General features: G+C 39.5%; 1 protein-coding gene across 3 annotated transcripts in view; it reads right to left on the bottom strand.

Moving 5' to 3' along the window:
- Window positions 1–27,456, bottom strand: part of LOC115791704 (seizure protein 6 homolog) — a 109,098-nt gene that overhangs the window by 42,772 nt on the left and 38,870 nt on the right. For all 3 annotated transcript variants that reach the window (XM_030745913.1, XM_030745914.1, XM_030745912.1), the window contains exons 2-3: window positions 12,698–13,453; window positions 12,175–12,296 (exon numbers count right to left, since the gene is read on the bottom strand). In XM_030745913.1, the coding sequence (XP_030601773.1) occupies window positions 12,175–12,296; window positions 12,698–13,453 (878 nt within the window). The remainder of the gene's footprint in view (window positions 1–12,174; window positions 12,297–12,697; window positions 13,454–27,456) is intronic.

Raw genomic sequence — 27,456 nt, 5'->3', positions numbered from 1 at the left:
TTGACCAGGATATGTCCTTCAATGCACATATTAAACAAATATGTAGGACCGCTTTTTTTTGCATTTGTGCAATATTTCCAAAATTAGGGACATCCTGTCTTAGAGTTGCTGAAAAGCTAATTCATGCATTTATTAATTCTAGGCTGGATTATTGTAATTCAGTATTATCAGGCTGTCCTAAAAGCTCCCTGAAAAGCCTTCAGCTGACAGGAACTAGAAAGAGAGAGCATATTTCTCCCATATTAGCTTCTCTGCATTGGCTCCCAAGGATAGAATTTAAAATTCTTCTCACATACAAGGTCTTGAATAATCAGGCCCCATCTTATCTTAAAGTACCCTATCACCCCAAGAGAGCACATTGTTCTCAGACTGCTGGCTTACTTGTGGTTCCTAGGATACTTAAGAGTAGAATTGGAGGCAGACCCTTCAGTTTTCGGGCCCCTCTTCTGTGGAACCAGCTCCCAGTTTGGATTCGGGAGACAGACGCCCTCTCTATATTTCAGATTAGGCTTGAAACTTTCCTTTTTGATAAAGCTTATAGTTAGGGCTGGATCAGGTGATCCTTAGCCATCCATTAGTTATGCTGCAATAGGCCTAGGCTGCTGGGGGGTTCCTATGATGATGAGTGTTAAAGCAGATCATTCACCTTTTTTTACCCTGTTTATACCCCACTCTGCATTTAATCATTAATTATTATTAATCTCTGGGTCTCTTCCACAGCACATCTTTTATCCTGTCTCTCTCCTCAGCCCCAACCAGTCGCAGCAGATGACTGCTCCTTCTTGAGCCTGGTTCTGCTTGAGGTTCCTTCCTGTTAAAAGAAAATTTTTCCTTCCCACTGTCACCAAGTGCTTGTTCATAAGGGGTCGTTTTGACTGTTGGGCTTTTTCTGTAATTTTTGTAGTTTCTTTACCTTGCAACATAAAGTGCCTTGAGGTGACTGTTGTGATTTGGTGCTATATAAATAAAATTGAATTGAATTGAATGTGCGGGGCATTGAGTCACAGGCTTTCTTGTAGCCAATCCAGGTGGTGCACAGGCTGGTCTTACAACCTTGTCTACCAGTAGATGCTTTGCTCCTCTGGTGTGTCTGCCAGTTGCTTTCTGAGCCAAGTATTGAGCCATGTGCCTGTTCATCTTAGCTGCTATGATGCCTGACAGGAGCTTCCATTTTGTGCTGAAGCAGGTTATTGGCCGGTACATAGTTTGATGGGACTGGTCCTTTCTGGGGATTCTTGGGGATCAGGACTGTCCAGCCTTCAGTTAGCCATTCTGGGTACATCTCATCCATTAGCAGCTGGTTTATTTATGCTGCCAGGCACTCGTGAAATGCAGTTAGCTTCTTTAGGCAGTAGGCTTGAATCATGCAGGGCCTGGTGCTCTCCAATTCTTCAGATTTAAGACTATTTCCTGGATATCTGCCACTGTGATGGTTACAGGATCCTGTTCATGGAGAATGCTGTGGTTTACTCTTAGATCCACTAACCCCTGAGCATTCTTATTATGTGTTGCATCCTTCCATATGCTCTTCAAGTATCATTCTGTCTCCAGCTGTTCTCTTGAGACCTGGGATGGTTTAGTGGAGAACATCTGGTTTTTCCTTCTGGGTTTTATCTCTTTGGTATACCTTTTCAAGTGGTTACTCAAGGCTGTGAGTCTTTGCTTGGCAGCGTCTGAGGCCTCAGGTTTGATCTTAGTGATGGTCGCAGTAAGGATTGTCCATAGCACCACAGTCGCATCTTCTAGTAGACTTTCAAAGGGTACTTCATGTAGCCTTGGTAACCGTCCACGGAGTCTCCAGGTTTCCAGCCTAGCTATGATCTTATCTCTCAGGTCAGCTGCTCTGGTATTCAGCGTATCAATCTCGGAGTGTGGGGATGATGAGACCCCCCCCCCCCCCCCCCCTCCCCCCCGACCTGATGTACTGGCTTCCCCTGTGTTGTACCTTGTCAACCTCTAGTTGCGATAGCAGTTGCGATAGCAGTTGTTGGAACACTGAGCTGCTAGTTGTTTCCATGTTAGTCTAGATTTTGGGTTTTGAAAAATCCATATATATACTTTTTTGTTTTATCTTTTCTAAGATTCCTTTGAGAGCCATTTGTAGCCTTATTTAAAATAGAAATTTACAAACAGATTTTTATGCACTAAAACAGAGGAGACAACTGTTCATTTTGATTGTGCATTGGATTCTTAATTGTTCGGTGTCCACCTCAGGTACAGTATGGTATGCACTGTAGTCTTTGATACTGCAGCAACTTATCATATTCAGTGAGCTGAACAAGATTGTGGATCTGTGACTACTTGGTTTACATATATCAGAGAGGCTTATGAAGGATAGGTGAGTAGATAGTGGACAGAGAACATTTGGACTGATAGATAGCTCAGCCCCAGAGGGCCCTATCATCTGTCATCCACCCTGGGACCTGTCAGTGCACCCAGCAACAGCTGTCCTGCCTCAATTATGAATCATTGACCATGTCAGGAGACATCAGACTACCTTATCTTCTCCAGTGCTACAGCCAAATGCCCATGGGGGCTCACTCTCTCACTTACACACACGTACACGCATGTGTGTACACACACATGTGTGTTCCTCTGGACTGTAATGAGAGCAGTATTATGGTAAGTCCTAGCTGGAATCTCTGCCTCAGCAGACACATTTGTGTGGCCAGGGATTTGGCTGACCAAGCACACTTCTGCACCAACCACATCATTATCACAGGATGCCATCTATACAGTATGCTGTTCCATTTTGAGAATTATGTTGAGAAAGGAAAGAATATCATTTTTTCCCTTTTCTTTTTTTCTTACACAAGAATAAGCTATGGACAATAGGAAAATGCAATACTGGCCTTGCACTTTCTCTTAGAGCATTATCTTTTTCCAAACCCTTGGTCCAATATTTTTTCCAGCGACGATTCAAAATGAGAGGAAGAAAGAAGGTCACCTCTCTCCTCTACCCTGGGTCTTTTCAATCAAGCCACTGTAATGAACACACCATCCTGCAAGGCTATAGTACAATTGGCAGGCCATGAATGGCACTTGGAATAAAAACTATGAAAGAAAATATAATATAATAATGTTTCAAAAGACAACAGTATTTGCAGGAATGAAAAACTTTGATCTTGGTGTGTTACCCATGACCGTGCAGTGGCATGTTATCACATTCAAACAGAAAATAGCCTGGCATGGTATTCAATCTGTGATGGTATCATACTGTACATTTAGTCCAATATTAGACACAATCTAATAATCCATTTTATACAGTTGGGTTGGGGGGGGATTACTTTCTGCTTTAATACACATGAAGATTGAAAAAGTGAAGAAGAAATACAGTTTGGACAAAACACAAATAGTTCTTCTGGTGTACTAAAAGAAACACTATATCAAACAAATCGGACTTTTTACATGTGAGACGTGAGCGCCGTATTAATTTATCCACAGGATGAGTTAAGTGTCCACAGAGGCTTGCTCTCGCTGATGTTTTATTGTTGAAAACATCTGGTGGCAAAAAGTAATGAACATTTACACTGACTCACAGGAGCTATTGCTTATGCAGAAATGAGCTGTATGTAATCAAAATATTACCACTATACATGGAAATTAAATGACCCCGCCGCTGGGGGCAATAAATCAATAGCCACCGGACTCACCAGCTGCAGTATCATAATTACTATGATAAAATCCACAGGCTTATAAACTGGAACATACCAGAAATGCACCCCCCCACCCCACCTCCCATTTGAATAATCTTTGGCACCACATCCAATTGGCAATTTTTGTCTATCGCCTGATAAATTTGTGCAAAAAAAAAAAAAAAGTGTTACAGTGCTCATTATATGAAAAAAACATTATCTTAATTGAACATTCACCTCTACATAAAACAGTCAAGGCCATTTCCTGTTTGCCCTGCTGTCTAAAACAATGGATTCTCACCAATCAGCAAATGCTGAATGTTAATGAGAATGTGCAGGAGCCAGAAGCTCCATACAATAACTTGCTCATTGTCCCTTGTGTTTAATTTGAGCTTGCTATTTCATGCTCTCGAGTTTACCTAATGCAACCACCTTAGTTAAATAAAGTTAAGTTAAATATTACATATGGCTTTTCTTTGCTTTTTGCTTACAGTCAGTCAGACATTACAAGCCTTTGCATTAGAAGCCATTTCATGAGTTGAGATTCTTGCCATTTAATAAAGCAGCTTCACCCTCTCAAAGCCTCTCAGACCTTGACACGTCAGTTTATTTGCTACACTTCATTTTTTGCATAGATTTAAATTCATACATTACTGATTACTCTTCATATTTTCAAGCATGCATCTTTACCCTCCCACTCTCATCATGAGACTAAAAGACCTGTGTGTGTGTGTGTGTGTGTGTGTGTGTGTGTGTGTGTGTGTGTGTGGTGGGGGTGGGGGGGGGGTGGGGGGTGGGGGGGGTGAATGGGGAACTTCACCTTCTGCCAGACAGATTCCTTCCTTTATGACAGCTAGCTGGGTGGAGGAGCAATTAGTGTCACCTGAAAGCATTCCTCTCAGGATTGCAAGGCGCCATGAAAACTCATCTCGCCAAAGCCCTGAAAAGCTCATCAAGATCAAACTGGCCTTCTTTATGACCTGACTTACTCACCCACAGCACAGGCTGATGAAGGTTTCCTTTTGCCTCGTCTCAAGCTGATTAAAGGCAGCAAGCCCATGTTGGCTCCCATTCCTCAGTCAGACTCGTTTCCCTGTGACACATCTGCTGTCCTTTGCTGTTTGGGCTGCTTGGTACTCGAGTCACGGAATGGCCTAAACATTACCTTGTTGAAACACCACTGATTACAGTCTTCAAAGAATTTTATAAGTGGAACTTTTGTTTCCACAAAAAGTGTTGAGACTCGCTTTTGTTGAAAATTTTTCCATCTTTGTTGTGGTACTTCCATCTGAAGCAAGCACCAGTGGTCACTGAGCGCCAACAAAACAAATTTAATTCCCTCCCTCATCAGCCACCCTTAGCCAGGGTCAATGCCTGCTGCATTTTGCTTCTTTTGTAAGAAATGCTAGAATTAAAATAGAAGTGCAAGGATCAATACAACAATTCAACCAGCACTGAGAGGGGGCTGTGTGTCAAGTATTTGTGCTGCTTATTAACATGACTATTGATTGGAGTCAGAGGAGTGTGGTCACAGAGGCAGCATCAAATGACAATCATTAACCCTCAAGTCAGGTTTAGCTGTAGACTCTTGGCATGCTCTGTAACATCTTAATCCTTAAAGGGGCATTTCATTGATAGTCATCCTTGGCAGTCCTACCTTTGGTGTAATCCATTAGCATACACAGCCCTGAGCTAATTACGTGTTTATTTTTTTATTTTTTAAGTTTTATTTAACTTGGGAATTTTCTGAAACAATATTCAGCCCTCTTAGGATTAAAACTAGAAAAACTTGGAAGTTGTCATTTTTCCCCACTGAGACTGAAAGCCTTTGATATTTATAAGCTTTAATTAATGAAACAAACAAAAAAGTTTAATTTTTTTTTCACTATAGGATTTTTTTTTAAATGTTTGCTTGGTTAAATCTGCTGTGATCAAGGAAATGTAAGTGGCAGGCCCACTTTCTATTTCCTAATGTACCACATTTGCAATACACACTTTGCAGTATGCTTTTAATTTTTATTTTTTTAATATCACATCTAACTTGTTTTAACAACCTAATCGACAACATTAAAATGAAAGAAGTGAGCGTCACGTCAACTAGAGTGGTACTAATTGGTTGCCATGTTCTGTTAATTTACTCCTAGGTTTACTAAAATGATTTGAACTGAATTAAGCTGGAGGAGAGAAGGACATAAAAAAAGAAACATATGAGAGCTAGGTGGGGAAAAGGTTCCAAAGTTTAAAAAAAAAAAAAAAAGTGATGCTAAAAGAAAAAAATAGCTATGAAGTATTGACTTCAGTCTCTCCTGAACATCTTGAATGATACTGGTCTAAGCATGTCATAAATGGAAACACTAATATAATCAGCCTTCATGGCAGCGGGACAAATTGGCAATAGGTTTCTAACTCCAAGAATGCATTAACCAGTGCTTCCCACACAATACAGCTGCTTTGAGGTAGAATGCAGAATATGGAATGAGACAGAACTGAGACAACCTGCACATAGCCTTAAATGGTTACTGTCTGAGACCCAGGCAGGTAGATCAGTGAGCAGAGGAACAGAAATCAGAGCAGGACAGATGGCGTGGAAAGTACTGATAGCTAGCTAACCCACTGGATTTATTTGATCAAATATAAAATAAATATACAAACAAAAAGGAAAGCACCAAAACAGATTTTAAGCACTTTAATGTCACAGTCCAGTTCTGGAAAACCTCCATCCGTCCTCCACTAAAACCTTTTTTTTGCAAAAGTGCCTGTGGAGAAGAAGTGGAAATTGATATAGAGAAAAAATGTGTTTTAGATATCACTAATTCACACACAAAAAATAAATAAATAAATAAATCACCTCCATGTGTATTTGTACAGTGGGAAAAGGGGCTAACTCATTTTTTCCTGTTGATTTGATATGATTCATAGACTGTGAGCTCTACATCCCAGCAGAGTCTGAATGTCTGCCTTTATTCAGATAAATCAAGCACAATGAAAAATGAATCCGAATTCTTCCTGTTTTCACATTTAAAACTACAGTTTCAGAGTCCAGGATGGATGAAATTAAACCCATAAAAAAAACGTCTCCCCAGTGTTGTGACTTTAAAGGTATTCATCACAGCTAACCTCATAAAGTAGGCGTGAATGTCAAATAAAAATCAATACTTTATATCTTATATTCAGCTCATACACTGCACAGGCTGTCATCCTGTTGTGTATTCGCCTTTTAAATACCAGCATGTTTAACAAAGAAATGCTGCATCTGATTAGGGTAATGTCAAAGTATCCTGCCCTTTTCAAAAGCACTTTGTTTTTTACTGACCATTAGTTTACTTCTGTGCTAAAGGACATGTTAAAGAAGCCTTTTAGTATTTGCAGCTATTCTGCTGAAAAAAAAAAATTTTCGTTATATGTTCAGAATCACCAGATGGGGCGATGCATTATATTCTGTTAGCTGTGGCAGAGGGGTTGAACAGTGTGGCTGGGGGCAGTAAATTCTCGTAATACATTTTTCATCCTCCCTCTCTCACAAGATGCCAGACTGCTGAAAGGAGTATTGACTAAATACAGAAAAGGTTTGATCTTGCTTATTTATTCCCCACCAATCTCTGTGAGATTTTTTTTTTTCACTGCTGGTAGAATTCAGAGAGGTTTCTGAGTGCTGTTTATGTTTTTTCTGAGCCATAGGTACATAACAGCAACATATAAATATTTATCACAGTCTCCATATTTGCCCTTCATATTATTTTCTTCATCTAATTTTCCTCTCTTGCCTTCTATAATGATGGTTACCTTCTAGAACAGAGGCCTTTCCATGATAATTCAAGAAGTTTATTGTCATGTACACCGCAAAACACTGTGGTTATGCTGAGCAATGAAATTCTTACTTGCGACTGCTTTACAAACAATTGAAATAAGCAACTAAGTTAAAATAAAATTTAAGAACTAGTATATTAGGAAAGTAAAAGTAGAAAATAAAAATAAATAAATAATAAAGCAAGTGCAATATATACAGATATATACAGATGAAAGAAAGGCAGGTAATCACAGTTTGGTAATCAGTCAGTGGTTCAGTAGCCTGATGGCCTGTGGATAGAAACTGTTTTTTAGTCTGGTTGTTCTTGCTTTTACACTCCTGTAACGTCTGCCAGACGGCAGGAGTGTGAACAGTGTGTGCTGTGGGTGGGTACGGTCCTTGATGATGTTGTGTGCCCTCTTTATTACCCGGGTATTATAAGTGTCCTGTAGTGATGGGAAGGCAGCTCCACAGATGAATTGTGCTGTTTTGATGACACGCTGGAGAGCCTTCCTGTCCTGAGTGGTGCAGTTTCCATACCACACCGTGATGGATGTCTCTACTACAGCTCTTCTGCTACAAAGTGTGCAGCATTCAGTCTATGTTAATGGTTGGTAAAGTAAATTGCATCAGTACACAGCTCAGAAAGTGGGCACTAAGAGCTTTTAACCCAGGTAGGAGTTATTTTGTATGTTTCTAACAAACTAACAAATCTATAGCCCAGCCAGAGAAACTGAAGGGGAAGGTGTGATCCCTTCACAGATCAATATGTAATTATTGCAAATAGGCTCATCAGAAAAGTGAAAGCAATCAACAGTTTTTTTGACAATGACTGGTAATTTAATCTCTTCCCTGCCAACAATAGTATGTTATGGTCTGTTCATTTGTTAGAAGAATTACTAAAAAAAAAAAAAAAAATGCAGAATTTCAAAACCTTGTGGAGAGGCACATGCTTGGGGTTGTTAGCGAGTCACTGAGGGCTGACCAACTTTACACCCTCCCCTTTAAACAACCAGCTGATGATTTGCAATATGACATCTTAGTGAAAACCTCCCCAGTGGGGCTCCACGAAGGGGTGTGTGCAAAGAAGACACCAGCTGTTTCAGAATGTGAGCGTGTGTTACAAAGTCCTAATAAGCATTATTGAGAGCTATTATCTGATTGTACTCCTGTTGTTAATGATGTTTGAGCCAAGAAGTTGCTTTGCAAAAACCCCGTTTTTTTCTGAGTGTTCTTCTAGTTTATTATTATTATTCACTGTTAAAATGTGACTATCCTGAGACAAGACAAAATCAAAGCATGCCCCAATAAAAGATATTTCATTGAAAGTTTGGATCTGTTTTCTTTCTTTATATGTGTCATTCAAGGAAAGAATTATATTTCTATCTTGTTAGTGAGCTTATGTCACAGTGTCATAAATAACAATGAAGGATTGGAACATTTGAAGAAGAGAGTGATTAGAGGAAATAATTCAAGATTCGAACAATTTTCCCACATGAACTCTAATGTTAATAAAATCAGGTTGGTTTCCCCAACTGTATGTCCTGTTGCCTTTTCATATACAGTATGCAGTACATACCAGAACATAGTCTGCTTCTGATGCTTTCTGAACACTGAAATTATTTAAACTCCAGTGAAGTGTATTTTGACCATCTCAACACCAGCGCTGGGTGTAACCCATTACTTTTTTTTACTGTAATCCCATTACTATATGAAATTCAGTAATCACATTACAGTAGCGATTATGTTGTGACTTGTGTTAAAAAGGTTCTTCAGTTGTCAGCAGGATGGGCGGATGTAAAGAAAAAACATCAAACATGTCTTTTTCTTTCTGCACACTTGTGCGACAAGCTGAAGCTGATTTAAGTTAATGTGCTGGGAGGAGGGACATGGTGGCAGCGGTCTACAACTTTTGAGGAATGGAGATATGGACTTTACTTTTAGTTTTATTGCACAAAAGGAGAGGTGCATGGCGGCAAAGCGCAAACTCTATCTAGGACAGAAACAACTGCATTGTGCTAACGCAAGGTTAGTAAAGGAGCCAGAGTGATGTTGAAGCTCAGTGTGAGCCGACCCCAGCCCAGCAGCCAGAGACTGATCTTCAGCAAACAAAGGCAGTGATGAGCATTCAGGCTTGAAGCACGTTTCTACAGAAGTCGCAGCAGCGATCACTTTAAAGTCTCTTTGGGCTGGTTTTTAACTTTGAAGATTGGTGTCAGGGTGTGGGACTGTAGGCTGAGGTTTATATTGTCAACTGGTAATTATGTCCCAATGCATTTCAGGTCATGTTATGGAAAAGCAGTATAATGTGCAGTGAAACTAATTACTTTCTCCAGGGAATAATTAAGTAATGTAATTAAAAAAAATGTCATGAGTAATGTGTAATGCATTATTTTTTTAAATAACTGCATAACACTGTGTGCCCTTTCAAAGTTAGCGTGAATGCAGCCTCATTGCTCCTGAAGGTGTGCCGTCTTTTCCTGCTTGCTTGTACAAATTACTCAGTGTGTAAAAGTGTAAAAACAATCGCAATTTTGAATTTTGTTCTCCTTGCATATGATTGTATGAGGACACTGCTACTCCACCTTCCTACTTTGTGATAATCTTTTTTTTTTTCCTCCATCAGAAACCTTCCAAACCTGGATCGGCTCCTTGAAGAACAGCTTCACACACTGCTGATGAAAAGGCATGGCGTGACACATGCTTGATTTCAATCTCTATCTCCCCACCTTCAGTCAGTTCATGCATTCGCAAGGAACAGGGACCTTGTTTCCTCAATCTCTTCAGTCGTGCCAAGCAATTGTCTGTAAGTTTGCCATCAGATCAGAATCAGCTTGTCTGCAGGAGGAAGAGGGGGACAAGTGGCCCCCTGTCTGTTGGTTTGAAATACATGGCTTCATCTTATTCCTTTATCACACCTGGTTGATGTGTGAATATAAAAAGTCTATATACTTTAACTTTAGAGCCTTTCAGTTTAAGAAATGTTCTGCCAAAAAGCACTGCAGAAGCTGTGAAAGCAAAAAGCTGATACATCAAATGCCCGTGTGAATATGCATGCACATGTGCACATAAGTGTGTTTGTGCTTATAAGTGCTTCAAGATTTCCTTAAGTTATCCAGAGGAAGCTTTCAGAAAAAAAAAAAGCACACTCTCAAACATATACTCTGTCAAGACTTATCTTCGCCCCCCAGAGGCAGCAAGACAAAGCTCACACATTTTAAAGTCTCCAGTGGTAAATGAGGCGTTTGAAGAATTGCAAATGCCAGGGAACGCATACACTGACAGTTAATTTTTATAACCTTTTGTGAAAAGACTTACCAGGCAAACATTCAACTTGAGACGAGACAGACCCCCGTCACTTCTGTCCCCATCCACCCACTCACCCCAGTAATTCATTGCATTTCTATCTCTATCAACCCACACAAGACCAGAAATGACTGTTATTGCTTAAACTAAACCAAAATATGTCACTGCTCTTTACTGGTTTAATAAGCATTTTATAGAGCCTCAGAAAGCACAGTTCAGGTTGAAATGGCTGTAATCAGTATTTTTAGATTAACAATGGAACATGTTTTTTTGGGTCGCTCTGACAAACCCACAGACAATTATGCATTTCCTCCCTGCTCCACTGAGCTTTATAGCCTTTTTCAGCTAATTGTTTTGGTCTGACAGACTGCAGAGTTAGTATTTTGGTTCAGTCTCTCCAAACACTGACAGCTGTTTTCAGTATTTAAAAAAAGTTTTGTGTTGTTTGGGGAATTTTAAGTCTTTTTGAATATCTTTGTCCCTTTGTTTCTGTTTAGTTACTATTGTTAATCCAGAGTTTGGAGTTTTGATCTGTGTGTGTGTGTGTGTGTGTGTGTGTGTGTGTGTGTGTGTGTGTGTGTGTGTGTGTGTGTGTGTGTGTGTGTGTGTGTGTGTGTGTGTGTGTGTGTGTTGACCCTTGGGCTTCCTGTTGTGATTCTGTTCCTACCTTCCTTCTTGTGATTTTGAGTCTATGATTCCTGATGACTTTCAGTTTTGGTAATCCAGTGTTTTGGTTCATGTCTTGATAATTTTTGTTGTAGTTTTAGTTCCTTCAGTGTTTTCATATCTGTGTATCTGTCTTTCTGTGCTTATGCTTTTGATCTCTAGTGTTCCCTTGTCTCTTCCTTCATGTTTAGTGTGAGTCTCCTTGTCTCCATGTTCAGTATATTTCTCTTAGGTTGTTTCTTTGACTTCTTGTTAAGTGTTAGTATTCATTATGTTAGTTATTTCCTGTTTTACTTTGAAGGTTTGCCTTCTTTCATGTCCTGTGTTAGTTACGCTTACTGTCTGTCTCTCCCTGATTGCACTGTATCAGGGAGAGACAGACAGTAAGCCTAATCAGCCCTCTGTTTATAAATTGTCCTCTCTTCCTCTTAACAAACTGCAGAGTGAGTACTTGTCATAGCATCCTTTATTTTTCCCCACGTGCACCCCTGTGTTTTTCATTGCCTTTTGTGTTTTTTCAGCCTTCAGCCTCCTGCAATTAGACCCTTTACACACACACACACACACACGCACGCACACAGACCCCCTGACAATATCAGTACATGTTACATTTGCATACCTAATATTTTATGCCAAAGTTATTGCAGTGCTGTGGTTACAGCTGGTTTTAGCCTCCTCTCAGTTGGCTACTTAATGGAGTTTTAAAACTTACCAAATAGACACTTCATCAGAAATTTCAAATTACTAATAACATATTTATTGCGAGCCTTCATCACTCACCTGAACCTCGATGCCATATCCCAGGTAGACAGTAATCAAGTAGCTGCACTCCACTCCAGAGTCAAGTTGCTGTAGGATTTCAATGTTACCCTCAGGGTCAGTGAAATTCAGACTACACGGCTCTGTGGGAGAAAGTAAAATGACAAGTGATTCCCTTTTTCCCGGATCACTGATCTTTCTGACAGCCCACCTGTGTCTCCCTAGCCCTATAACCCTCTAACTATCTCTGCAGAGATCCACTCTGACACTACTCATCTGGGCCTTCAGCACTCTGTGGACAGTGGGAAGGGCGGGCAGGACACATCAGGAAAAATCAGATTGTTTTTGACACATGAGCAACTCCGTTATCTCTGTTGGAAAGATGAATAGTTGTGTACAGAATGCAAAATGGACAGGAGCGATGCTGAGGATCTGAGGAGCTTAATTTTATTCTCCTCTGGGAAATGTGTTATATTTAAGGGTAAATGTACTGCTCAGTATGGTACATCCTTGAAAGTCAGAGAAAAAATATGACTTTGCCTACCTGATGGTTGCATGGTGGTGATGGTGGTAGTTGTGGTAACAGTTGTGGACATTGTTGTGGTCTCTTTTTCAGAAGAGGCCAAAGTGAGCTTGTGGAGCTGATGACCAGGGCTGGTTTTGTTTTTTGCCAGTTCACTAGCTTCCCCCTTTTCCATCTTCCGTGATGTGGCCTCTTCCAGAAAAGCACCCCAACTTTGAGGCTGACGTTGCTGTGAAGATGAGGAAGCTACTCCTCTGTTCTCGCTGCCTGAACCTTTATTATTTGGTGTCACCTGGGTGGTAAGGGAGTGTGTTGTTGGCTCAACCTTGTCAGTCCCCCTGGCCTTCTCCTTTGATTTATTTTGAGAGATAGACATGGGTACCACCGGTGTTGTGGGGGAAAATGTAGTCAGTGGTGATGTTGCAGCCAAAGTGGCAGTAGAGGCAATATCTGAGAAAGCTGGAGCATCCTCATGGGGCACAAGTTGAGTGACAAGGTCTGCTGCATTTGGAGCTGACACAGAGCCTGGCATGGTGGGATATGCAGCCACAGAGCCGTCCTTCCTGAAAAAATGCTGGTCCCCCTGGAAGTTCCTTGTAAGTAGATGCTCATGAAGCAGCAGGCTCTTGAAGACCGGCTGGTGGTTGGGGAGATTCATTGGTGAGACGGTAGTGATTGACTGGACTTCACTTTCTGTGTCCTGTGTTGATAAGCGTGTGAAGAGGTCCCTGTCTAGGTCCAGTGTCCTCTTACTGATGCTGTTACTGTCCTTTGCAACTGAAAGTTAAAAAGGAGAAAAAAAACGTAATATAGTTATATTAAGCAAAATATTACAGTCCAGTGATCTATAGGAGCAACACACAGTATACGAGAGCAGTATTTCTTTTTGACAGTTTCATTATAGAATCATCAACTCTGCCAGCCTATAATCTTCCAAAATTATGCCTAATGAGGTGAGAGGCTCTCCTCTTGTATAATTCTTCCACACTTTTTCTTTTTTGCTATTTTTAATCAGTTCATTGTGTGTGTGTGTGTGTGTGTGTGTGTGTGTGTGTGTGTGTGTGTGTGTGTGTGTGTGTGTGTGTGTGTGTGTGTGTGTGTGTGTGTGTGTGTGCGCGCGTGTGTGTGGGAGTTGAAGAAAGAACTATGACATACTGTAATGCTGTTCGCTATAATAAATTTAACAATAATAAATCAGTCAATAGGATGGTATAAATATAATAAATATAATATAGTGATTTTATTACTGTACAGGAGTATTTCAAAATGCAGAATGCATCTTCTATGTTAAAGTCTAAAACCTTTTAGTACTTAACATATTTTTGTTGTACATTATTTAAATTCAATTCAGTTTAATTTATACAGCACAAAATCACGACAGTCACCTTGAGGTGCTTTATATTATAATATAAGGTATAGACCCTACAATATTTAAATTCTGCTATCATGTAGGGCATTTTAAGATCCTGTACACAACAGACAGTAATATCAAAACCAAATTCCTTAATTGCACTCTGCACGCATGAAAGCTCGATGCTGAGACTGAGAAGACGTAGTGTTGTTGTGGGATAAAAATTCTTAAAAGGACCTTTTTTCCGAGTCCTGTTCTTGTAGTCTAATATTCTTTTTGCCTCTTTTTTTTAGCTTTAGAAGGCACTCTTTCAGTCAGGGAGAAACTGCATTAATCACCATCGATCATCTATTATCATTTATATCTATATCATATTCATTTTCTTTCAAAAATCTAACTTTCAACATTTGATATGTTGGCCTGGTACCATTTCAATGATATGCAGGGTTTATTAGGGGTTTGCAAGTTCATGTTATCCTCTTTTATACACATATGTCTACATGAAACAATACTGTCAGCATTGACACTTTAATTAGCTTGCATTTGGGGTGACAGTTTGTCTTAATGAGGCAGAATAGCTGCCGGCACACTTTTCACACTTACAGATGAAAGGATGTTGTTGACACTGTGGCTGCAAATCAATGAGATATTCTTATGTGAGAGCCTCTATTACAGCACTCCAAGAAGATGACAGGGTCTAAGTTTGAAATCAAAAGTCACACAGGCCTAAAGGCCTGTCAGCAATCATCTGGCAACCACTGGAAGTGAGGGGAAAATGTGTATTCCTCACCTAGTTGTGAGTGGTTGCTGGAGGTAACTGGCATTCACTGTGAAATCGATTGCTAAAGCCTCATTCATACAGGCCGAAAGACTGATCAGTGACTCCCCCATCAGCACCCCCCACCTCCCGGTAATCACAAGTTGCTAGGGAAAACTGTGCATTCTGTGAGTGCTTGCTGGAAATCATTAGCATGAAACTGGCTTTAAAAAAGTCACTGCACTCTCAGTTCTCTGGGCATGGTTTATTTAGCAAGTCACAAATACCCAACAGTAGTAGTAAAGATTGGAAGTCTTTTTTGCAATGACATCTATCACCATCTGCTGACTTTCAGTCAGAATGCATGTTTAAGGCTTCAGCTTTCTGACCCAGAAGCGAGATCCATGTTTTATATTGTTTGCAGAATATTTCCCAAGTGGCCAGAGGTTGCCAGAGGGTCGTCCACTCGTCTCTAGGCTTGTGTGACTTATTAAGAAGTCATTTGAACAGTCGTGACCCTGTTTCAGTGCAAACTTCTGTCTGTTTAATCCTCTTTCTTCACATCTGATTAAATTATAAAGCTTGCATATTCTTCAATCGACTGGCCCTTTTTTGGTGTATTGATCAAAAAGTCCAGTCACTTTCTTGCATATGAAATATTTGCTGTAGACTTTCCAGGTGGTAAACATTCCCCCTGCAAAATCAACTTTGTTGTTATTGATTTTCTATGGATTTCCACAACAGGAAACATACATTCAGCTTTTTAAAAAAGTGTCTGAATAAATTTGACATTTTGCTGTGCCAAACCAGACACTCTGGTTTGCTCATAAACTTCGAAAGTAGATCTAAGCCTCTGTAACATTTTGCTGATGCCAAGTACTTTTACCGCCATCCGCCACATTGATAAAAGGTTGATTGGGCTATTCAAGAGGAAGAGTAAACAGTGTTTATTACAAAGCCTCTCCTAGGCAGACAGAATTGACACATGGTTTTACATTTTACTGACAAACACGACAACACCACATTCATCTTTCTTGGCGACAGAAGCAATTCAAAGATCTTTTGATGTTCTAAGATGGAGGCGAAACATTTCCTTGTAGCCTTATTCTGTCAGAACAAGGGGAACAAGAATGGCGCTATAAAGGCGAACTAAGCATATTTGACATGTCATTCTACCAGAGAGAATAAAGAGTCTAAAGGGAGATCTTCATAAATGATTGAAGTCTATAAGACTGGCCTTCCAGAATTTCAAACAGAAGAATCTCAGACACACGCACACAGACACTGCACAGTAAAGTCAGGGATTTTTTTTTTTTTTTTATTCATTTATTTATTTTTGCCAGAATTACTGTAATTGCTCCTTGTGACTGTTAAACCCTGCCGCCTGCTGTCTTATCTCTCTCTCCTTCTGTCTCTGTCTTTGTAGCAGATTTGGACCATCTATTTGCTGCCCTCCAGTCAGAATATTGAGTGAATGTGTAGAGTGAGAATGGAAGACTGGGTTAAACAAGAGTTTCTCATACACAGATCAATACAGAATCAATGTGTACAGGTTGAAGACCTCACCGTGGTGATCACAGAGAAGCACTGCTACCATATTGTTCTAATCTCCAGACCTTAATTGGGTGTTTACAGTTGAGGTTTGGAGCAACAGAAGGAAACAGAATTTTAAGCACCATTTCTATTAGTATTTGTGCATTTTAAAATCATATGCTATGTGCACTTTTATCATTTGAACAGTTAATCAAAGAAATCATTTTGAAGAAATCTAATCAATCAATTTACTTCTTATTTTCAATATGAAAAAGAAAGGGTTTAAAAGTTCTACTTCAAACCACCTACTGTACATCACTAAAATAATGCTTGCATTTAAAATCAGTAATTATGTAATGCTATAATGAAAGCAAACAATGTCTGTGATTTAAATTTCCCCTTCAATAATTCTTTGTTTCAGTCTGGCTCAGCAATTGTGTCGAGGATCTTCACTTTTAATGAGCACTGATTTCACTGGAAGAGCCAGAGTGTCCAAGCCATAAGTGATTGCTCAGGTCAACAGCATGACCAGGATCCTGCTTAATGTTTTGTTTGTTTGTTTGTTTGTTTGTTTGTTTGTTTGTTTGTTTGTTTCACTGGGAGCTTTTCCAAAGTGGTCGGAGTGTCTAAGCAAAACTAACGTTCTGCTCAAACAACCTGAACTGTAATTTCTCACGTAAATGATGATAACAGTTCCTCTACCAGTGCAGAAAAAATGATTTTTATTAAAGTGACATCGGAATAAACGGTTTCTAAATGTAACGCAAATGTTGTTTTGTTATTTTTGGTAATGGCAGGTAGACCTGGTTTTTACAGTCATGTGTTAAAGAAAGTTTTCACGTGAAAAACATAAGCATGCCCTGTGATTCAGTAGCTTGTAGAACCACCTTTAGCAACAATAAAGTGAAGAGGTAGTTTTCTCTGTGACTTTATCGGTCTTTCACTTCATTGTGGAAGAATTCTGGCCAACTCGTCTTTACAGCATTGCTTCAGTTCATTGAGGTTTACAGGCATTTGCACAGCTCTCTTAAGGTCCCGTCACAACATTTCAGTTTGGTTGAGGTCTGAACTTTGACTGGGCCATTGCAACACCTTGATTCTTTTCATTTTCAGCTAATCTGCTTTAGATTTGTTGGTGTGCTTGGGATCATTGTCCTGTTATATGACCCAATTTTAGCCGAGCTTTAGGTGTCAGACAAACAGCCTCATGTCACTCTACAATACTTTGGTATACAGAGGAGTTCATGGTCGACTTAATGACTGCAAGGCGCCCAGGTCCTGCGGCTGCAAAGCAAGCCCAAATCATCACCTCTTCACCGTCTTTCTCGATGGTTGGACTGAGGTGTTTGTGCTGATATGCTGTGTTTGGTTTTCTGTGGTGTTGTGCATCATGACCAAACATCTACACTTTGATCTCGTCTGTCCAAAGGATACTGTACCAGAAGTCTTGTGGTTTGTTTGGATACAACTTTGCAAACCTAAGCTGTGCTGTCGTGTTCTTTTTAGACAGAAGAAGATTTCTGAATGCACACCTGAATGCTCCAAAGCAGCAAAATGCCAAAACCTGTGCTGTTATAGAGGTGCTCACACTTCTCGATGACCAGTTAATCGACTGCATTTAATCAGCAGCACCTGGATGCTACTTACTCTCTTAATTCCTATGGAAGCAGTAAGGGTGTACTTAGTTTTTCACAGGACTGCAGAGAGTCCTGTGACAAACTTTCTTTTTCACATAACTGTACTGATTTCCATGCACAGTTATACAATCTCAAAACGCTACTAACCAATTTAAATCGATTGACTAATTGTGTGTAAATGTACATTAATGTACTGGCATAGCCAGTGTACTTTCAGAAAAAATGTGACCTTTAGCTGATGTTTCTGCACCTCAGGTAAAATAAATAAATTCTGTACATCAAACAGCTAAAAGTAGCAACCAAGCAGCACACTAAAGAGTTTACGTGTATAACTGAATCATATCGTGCCACACTGTAGCTGGTTAATTAGAGCTAATTCATAAATTAAGGTTGTAATTGCCATTACAGAATGACATTACTGTGATATTATTCAGAGCAGTGGCACAAGTACAATAAAATGCCATTTATTGTCCCAGGGGAAATTTAGTTAGTGACATGTTTCCTTTGTGAGCGCATTCAGTACACATTTATGAGAGGGACTCATCAGAGTGGAAGGAAACAGTTTAAAGAGTTGTGGACTATGCTCGTATGCTCCTGAAGAAATTTGCTGTGGTCTTTTGCCCGTTACATCATGCAATTGTGACGCGCCAGCTGTGCTGTCAAAACTGAACACCTGAAAATGATAAAATAATCTAAACATGCGAGGATGATTCAGTAAAATTTGTCAGTGTGTCTTCTGTATTCTTTAAAGAGGTCACCCTGACACATGTTAAATGGTGGGAAATGTTTACATACACTTCAACCGTGCTATGATTTATTTTTGAGTAGGCTAACATAAGCATGTAGAAGCATGTAGAAAACCAAGAATATGAAGTATATTTGCACTTCTATGGCCAACAGGGCCAATTATAATAAAGATTTTCCTGCCATCCTGATGATGTGCATCATTTACAGTGGAGGCACAAGATCATGCTTTGTCCAAGGATCCATGACAATCTCTCAGACTACACTGACTAAGATGACAGAGTGAGCAATCATTGGGGAACGCTCCTCAAGATGGCAACAGACAGCCTCATCTCTTCAGTTGCATATAAATGGAGTCATCAGTGAACACTCAGTGCATGGAGAGAGCACTAATAAGATGGGACAAGCCACACTTGAGGCAGGGCTGCTGATTGACATCAATCTCCTAATATCCAGGGGCTTTATTTCCTTATTATTACAGAGAGCCACTAGACAAGCAAATCAATAAGCCACTTCCGCTGGGCTCGGATACAAGGGCTTCAGGTCTCTACGTAACTCCTTCTAGGATTCTCAGTGGAGGTTTGCACTCATGAATTCATTGTAATGCTAAGGCAAGAATTTCCTGTTGCTGACTTTGACTCCATTTCCCGCAGTATGTGCAGATTCTACACTTGTTTGCAAAAAGCGAGGGGAGGCTGGAGGAAATAATGGGGTGAAACTGATAAATGATTCCATTACTCAACTTAATGAATTGATCTTTTAATTTTCCTTGTGGGTGTGACAGGTGCACGAAAGGGGAAATAAATAAACAAACAAAAGGTAGAAGGGAGGAAATGAGGAAAATTAAATTGAGTACTGGATTAAGCCACTCAGAAAACAGAAGAGAAAAGTCACGATTTATTTCTCACACAGTAATTTATGTCTAAAAGCAGAATAGCGTATCCGTGACTGCACTGACATTCCCATTGCAAAGCATCACATTTTCCATGTACAGTCTGTCTGAGTTTTGAGTCATGAGGATAACAGCATATTGAGATGAGACACAGACATGCTCTTATCCTTCATCTGACCTTTGACTTCATTGAGCGGAACCATAACTTTTCCCTTTCATTTATTCTCGCCTCTCTGTGTTTCGGTTCATTGAACATCGTCCTTCAGACAGCCTTTAAACAAACTGTGTCTTAATGGTGCCATGAAGCTCATAAGACCTGACCTTTAAGCTGGAGTAGAACAAAAACAGCTCTACCCATCACTACTATTTGCATGAAACCTACTGTAGAGCAGTTAGGCTGCAGGTGGTAACAGGTCATTGTTAAACAAAGCAGAACATAAAAGGTGTTTTAATTGGCAATAAAGAGCTGAATATTATTTGAATTCAGTTAAAAAAAATCAGCTATTTTGAATTGACACCTTTTTTTTTTTAAATTTTCCAGCTTTTCTTTGGCTCAAGAACAAAAGGATAAATGAATACGTGTCTTGTTTTACAAATGTCTGGCATTAAAATCACATCATCTTCTGTAATCGTGATAGGATCTGTCTTATGTAGAAGCTAAAGCCTTGTTGTATTTCAATTTACTATTGCTCTGCATCCTAGAAAAATACTGGGAGGAATGTCTATTTTCACACTTCATTTCCTTCCATTAGAGTAATTTATCTTTTCATTTTCTTCTCATTTACTCCATGGTGGAGTCAATTAAGAAGAGAGCTGCTGGTGAAGCAAGAACTACAACTTTAAAATCTGTAGCCAGTTACAGTACTGTGAGAAAATTACCCCAGTATGTCTTAACAACAGTTTTGAAGTAAAAGAAGTTAGAAGAAGACTAACTATAGAAATCTTCAAATGCATTTGCTCTTTGCTCTATCAAACGCACAACCAGCATGTAGCGACAAACACATGAAATGCACACATAGGTACAGTGGTGTGAAAAAGTGTTTGCCCCCTGCCTCATTTCCTGTTTTTTTGCATGTTTGTCACACTTAAGTGTTTCGGAACATCAAACCAATTTAAACAATAGTCAAGGACAACACAAGTAAACACAAAATGCAAGTTGTAAATGAAGGTGTTTATTGGTAAAGGTGAAAAAAAATCCAAACCATCATGGCCCTGTGTGAAAAAGTGATTGCCCCCCTTGTTAAAACATACTATAACTGTGGTTTTTCACACCTGAGTTCAATTTCCCTAGCCACACCTAGGCCTGATTATTGCCACACCTGTTCCCAATCAAGACATCACTTAAATAGGAGCTGCCTGACACAGTAAGGTCCACCAGAAGATCCTTGAAAGCTACACATCATGCCGAGATCCAAAGAAATTCAGGAGCAATTGAGAAAGAAAGTAATTGAGATCTATCAGTCTGGAAAGGGTTACAAAGCCATTTCCAAAGCTTTGGGAATCCAGCGAACCACAGTGAGAGCCATTATCCACAAATGGCGAAGACATGGAACAGTGGTGAACCTTCCCAGGAGTGGCCGGCCGCCCAAAATTACCCCAAGGGCGCAGTGAAGAGAAGAAGAAGAAGAAGAAACAGCCTTTATTGTCCCACAGAGGGGAAATTTGGGTGTAACAGCAGCCGCAGTTATTATAAATATAAATAAAGATATAATAATTCACACTATTAAGAAAAGAATATATATAAAATCAACAAACAATATTAACCTTAATACTACTAATAATAACACTGTATACAATGTACATGATGTGCCTGTGTGTTGAACCTTAACAGGCCGGACTATTTACAGTATATTATATATTATCCTACATTGTGTAGGCTATTGTGGTTTTTGTTGGGAGCAGTGATGGTTATAAAGTCTTACAGCTGCTGGGAGGAAGGATCTGCGGTAACGCTCCTTTGTGCATTTAGGATGCAGCAGTCTGTCACTGAAGGAGCTCTCCAGCTCAGCAACAGTTTCATGCATGGGATGGGAGACCTTGTCCATCAGTGATGTTATTTTGGTCAGAGTCCTTCTGTCTCCCACCACCTGCACTGAGTCGAGAGGACATCCTAGGACAGAGCTGGCTTTCCTGATGAGCTTGTCTATCCTCTTCCTCTCAGCTGTAGACAAGCTGCTGCTCCAACATACTGCTGCATAGAAGATGGCTGATGCCACCACAGAGTCATAGAAGGTCTTCAGGAGTGTCCCCTGCACTCCAAAAGACCTCAGCCTTCTCAGCAGGTAGAGTCTGCTCTGACCCTTCCTGTAGAGCGCATCAGTGTTAAGAGCGCATCAGTGACGACTCATCCAAGAGGTCACAAAAGACCCCACAACAACGTCCAAAGAACTGCAGGCCTCACTTGCCTCAGTTAAGGTCAGCGTTCATGCCTCCACCATCAGAAAAAGACTGAGCAAAAATGGCCTGCATGGCAGAGTTCCAAGAAGAAAACCACTGCTGAGCAAAAAGAACATTAAAACTCGTCTCAATTTTTCCAAAACGCATCTTGATGATCCCCAAGACTTTTGGGACAACATTCTGCGGACCGATGAGACAAAAGTGGAACTCTTTGGAAGGTGTGTCCCATTACATCTGGCGTAAAAGGAACACTGCATTTCAGAAAAAGAACATACCAACAGTAAAATATGGTGGTGGTAGTGTGATGGTCTGGGGCTGTTTTGCTGCGTCAGGACCTGGAAGACTTGCTGTGATAAATGGAACTATGAATTCTGCTGTCTACCAAGAGATCCTGAGGGAGAATGTCAGACCATCTGTTCGTGTACTCAAGCTTAAACGTACTTGGGTTCTGCAGCAGGACAATGATCCTAAACACACCAGCAAGTCCACCACTGAATGGCTGAAGAAAAACAAAATGAAGACTTTGGAGTGGCCTAGCCAAAGTCCTGACCTGAATCCTATTGAGATGTTGTGGTATGACCTTAAAAAGGCCGTTCATGCTCGAAAACCCTCTAATGTAACTGAATTAGGACAATTCTGCAAAGATGAGTGGGCCAAAATTCCTCCAGAACGCTGTAAAAGCCTCATTGCAAGTTATCGCAGACGCTTGGTTGCAGTTGTTGCTGCTAAGGGTGGCCCAACCAATTATTAGGTTTAGGGGGAAATCACTTTTTCACACAGGGCCATGATGGTTTGGATTTTTTTTCACCTTTACTAATAAACACCTTGATTTACAACTTGCATTTTGTGTTTACTTGTGTTGTCCTTGACTATTGTTTAAATTGGTTTGATGTTCCGAAACACTTAAGTGTGACAAACATGCAAAAAAACAGGAAATGAGGCAGGGGGCAAACACTTTTTCACACCACTGTATATCATATTATCCAGATATCAGAGAGAGAGCATGGTGCACATCTGTGACTCTTCTTGTGACACCTTTTGCTCAAGTTCAAATGATTCCCCAACCCTACAGGAAAAATACTACTAAAGAACCACCCTGGCAATTTTCGACCTTATCGTTGTACTTGTTATAGATCGACATGCCTATGTAGGCCATTACACTTGTCAATAGTCTTTATCTCATGGGGAGGCTCATGTTATAACGCTGAATTAGACCAGAAATAAAAACAAGAAAGGTTCATTTTAGCCTCAAGAACTCCTTCTTTATCAGACAGTAAAGACTATCTGAAAACTGAAGCCAGACAAAATAGCTGCCTTGCTTTTGACAAAAAGCACCTTTTTTGTTTGTTTGTTTGTTTGTTTGTTTTGTAGTTTTGTTTTTATAATCTTTGATGCATTTCACCTCATCTCCCACTCTCTGCCTGGGCTAGTGTTTTGTGAGCTATGTGAGATTTCTAGAATTATTTAAAGGCATAGATTTGTTATGTCATGCTCTTGAATAATGGTGGAGGTATGTATGAGAAAAAAAAACAACAGTTATCACAGTGTACTGAGTAGAAGGCAAGTGTTTTTAGGAATCCCATTCAACATAAAAGATAATGGAGATAAGTAATGAAACCATCTGCACGCTAATTTCTGTAATATTTCTCTGGGTGAAATCAGGGTCCTTTCAAAACAGATTGATGCTATTCAGCTTGAGAATCAGGAGCTGATATTAAACTACAATGCTTTAATCTCAGTTGAGAGGAAGGACCGAGAAGTCAGTCATGCTTCTGGAAACTGAGGACCTGAAAAATGAGCTGCAGAGTCAAGAAGGCTTGAAAAATCACCCGATGACTGAGAAGAGGGTGGCTTGCCCCTCAACGTTGGAGAACTTTTCTCCAAGAACTTGAGGAGGTAAAGAGGAAGCATCTAGCTGAAAAATAGATGCTTACTCATGAGTTCAGTGTAGCTAAACAGGAGTTGGAAATTCTCTATCAAGAACTCCAGAAAGAAAAGTTATTTAGCGCGCAGTCTAAGGAGGAAAACCTGGAAGCTGTGGAGATTGGAGAGACTCTTGTCCAAAAATTGAAAGACATGCAGATGATCTCAGAGGAGCATTCAGTTCAATTCAAAATTAAAAAAAAAAAAAAAAATAGGGATTATAGAGTTTCTTCAAGAGAAAACTGAGCAGCAAAATTAAAGGTTATCAGCAAGGATGAGGACTTCCTCTCAGAAAGAGGTTTTCTTTTCAATCCAGAAGCAATGAGAGGCAAACAACTGACCACAACTCAGTCCTTGCCTAGCTATAAAACAACTTTTCTGAAATCAAAAGCAAGACGTTAAACATTTAAACCAATAGCTGCCCAAGTGAATGACATTCATCATCTTGCTACACTACAAAGTTCTGCCACCATTCACCCACCTTTGCAGCCTTTGTTGTATTTAACCTTGCTGTGTACAACCTTGCTGGATCTAATTTTACTGTTATTAAAAAGAATTCATTGTCATGACTAAGTCTGATGTATCATTTGTGATTTTTTTTTTTTTAACTTTGAACTTGAATTAATAGAATTTCTGAAAAGGAAAGACGACAATTTAATTTAAAAAGCTGCAACCATGAAATTGTGGTATTTTTTTATAAGTATTCTACTACTTCTCTAACCAGCTTAATTTATAACACAGTATCACTCAGTATGCAGTTATATAAATATGACAAAGTACAAGAAAAGTGCACTATTTTTGTCAAGTGTGCAAATTTGAAAACACCCAAATAATGTGCAAGTAGGAGTCAATTGGAGTATCTAAATTTTTGGATTGCTTCTGGATATATATTTTCTACATACAGGCATGCAGTTGCCTTTTAATTGGTGCAGAAATTGGGGGGGGGGTCCTTTACAAACTCTACATTGACATATTTTGCTTTATGTAGAATAGATCCTTCTCAATTATCCAAATTGTTTTTATGCACTCGCTTGAATGCACTGAAAGCTAAAAGTGTCTCACACGCTGCAGCAATGTCCTCCTGCAGAGTCAGCTTCCATTTAAATAAGCTTCCTGGCATTTGCAGAAAATGAGGAGCAGGCTCCATTTAAATCCTGTCTTAAAGTCCTACACAGTTTACCTTGTTTCCAATGTGGCAAAACACAGTCTAAGCACTGCATGAAATAGCTAAAACTGTGTGATATAGTCAAGAAATTGTTCTCTATTAATTCATGTTCATAGACATGAAAAAAAAAAAAAACATTATTCACAAAGTACACTTTGAATACAGCTCAAATCCCAGATGAGACTGATGTCTTTTTTCTTTGGTATGAGTTTTGCTCTTATGTTTCTCACTTTCATTTGCTGCTTCTTTTCTCCTGCTGTTTTGTTTGGATTGAGCATCAGTCTGCTTCAAGTTTAGAAAAGGATCATGATTTGGGTTCAAATTGTTAATAAATTAATAAGAAATACTGAATAATAAATAATAGCTTGACCCAAACGTGGACCTGCATATAGCTAAGTTTACCACTTGTTTCAAAGCTCCATTTTCTATGTTGCCTGCGTGACAAGTGCTGTCAGAGAGGTTAAGGTTAAGGACAATGTCCTTGTGTACATTCATATAGTCTCAAACCAACACCCAACATTGTGTTTTGAAATTCAACAGCTGTGACAAAAGCGGTTAAAGCAAATGATTAAAAGTGTCGTGCTGAATCATGTTTCAGGATGGTATTAATGGAAGTGCTTTGTGGCACTTGTTTTTGAAAATGAGCAGAAGCATTTGGTGCCATATCTCAAATTATGGTCTTGGTATTCTGATCTCTTGCTTTAGGCGATCGCTGCTCATTTCCACATGCTGCTGTGAGTAGCTTGTTAGGTGACTTGAATGTCATATTTCATCTGTGATTTTAGTTGTGGCTACAAGGTTATCAGACAGAGTGCAAATATGTGGACTACAAGGAATAAGCAGTAGTTTTAATCCACCAAATAATATTTGTTTCTGTATATTTTGCTATAGCTCTTTATTTTAAAACAAAAAAACATCATTTGGATCGGGGCAACACTGTGGTGCCCGGGTTAGCGGGTAGCAGACCACTCCAGTAGGTTCCCTGTTAAAGTGGCTGTAGGTGTGGAGGTGTGAGAGTGTGTGGTTTTCTATCTGTAAGCCCTGTGATGGAGTGGTGACCTGTCCAGACTGTACCCTGAGTCTCACCCTGTGACAGCTGAGATAGGTTTAAGCCCCACCAAATGCTTAAAATGGATGGATGGATGGGTGGATAGGTGGATAAGGAGGAAAGATTATATTTAATAATCCAGCAGAGTCTAATTGATTAAAGAAGTAAACATGTTTGTGAATCTTGACTTTTTGTGTATTTACTGGATTGGCTGGAAAGACGCAGCGAGAGGACAAAAACTCTTGTTTTTACTCTTAGATGTGCCAAAATCAGAGTAATGTGAGTATTCTCTGTGTGCACTCTGATGAAGCAAGCAAGAAAATTTAAGTATAATTGGTCAAGGATTCTTAATGGAGGAGAACAGAAAGAAGCAACATAGGTGCAATGTGTTAAATGTGGCAAAACTGATATATGCTTCTACATGTGATGGCTGAATCTCTTTCAGGGAAGGACAGACACTAAGAAATACCCACAATTAGATTATTGTTCCTGAAGGATGATGACAAGCTTAGTGGAAAACTGCATCCAAGTGTAGAGACAGTATTTATACACAGAAGAGGCTAGACAGCATTTATTATTTTGGCTTTGACTTTTTTTTTTTTTTTTTACCCTGGTGCTTTCTATTTTAGTGTTCAGCATTCTTTGTGATAGTGTAGACAGTGGGCTCAGACAGTTACTGTAACTCTTGTAGCATTCAACACTCTTAAGAATGAAAGGCATTTTCAAATATTTTTAAAAAAAGACCAATTAAAATCTACATTTATCTTCTAACTGGATCAAATCTCAGTGATTTCAATATTTCAAAACAACCTTGAAACAAGAATGAGAATATAAAACATGAATTATAAGTAAAGCAGAGGATAAAAGAGTTCATAAAAGAGAGACAAACATATTTTTTGACCAGAAGCATTTTAATATCCCGGCTGCATGTAAAGTTTAAATTACTTTTATTCATTTTGGCAGGTGGATGCCAAAGAGCAAAGTCAGGTGAGGGCCTGTGAGTACACAAGTCTCAAAACATAAGCGCTGTAAACCAAAACACAAGCTGCCTATTGGGAGGTGAGAGGAAACAATATTAACATCGACAGTGATGGATGGTGTTGCTTCCTGTAGAGGGCTGATGGATGGAGGACTCTTTACAGGTACGAAGCACAATTTTCTAGACTAAAAGGTGCATTTTGTGTGTTGCACATTCACAAGTAAAATCTGTGTTATAAGAAATAGGTGTGCAACATTAATGTGTTTCTTTTGCAATGACAACATAGTTGGTGTATATATACCAATATATATATATATATGCTTATAAATGTTAGATATACCTGAAAGCTCTTTC

Source organism: Archocentrus centrarchus, chromosome 14, assembly GCF_007364275.1.
Source record: "Archocentrus centrarchus isolate MPI-CPG fArcCen1 chromosome 14, fArcCen1, whole genome shotgun sequence".
In the NCBI taxonomy this organism is placed as follows: domain Eukaryota; kingdom Metazoa; phylum Chordata; class Actinopteri; order Cichliformes; family Cichlidae; genus Archocentrus; species Archocentrus centrarchus.
Note: the sequence above shows the minus strand (reverse complement) of the source record. Positions and strands in the feature narration are given on the sequence as shown.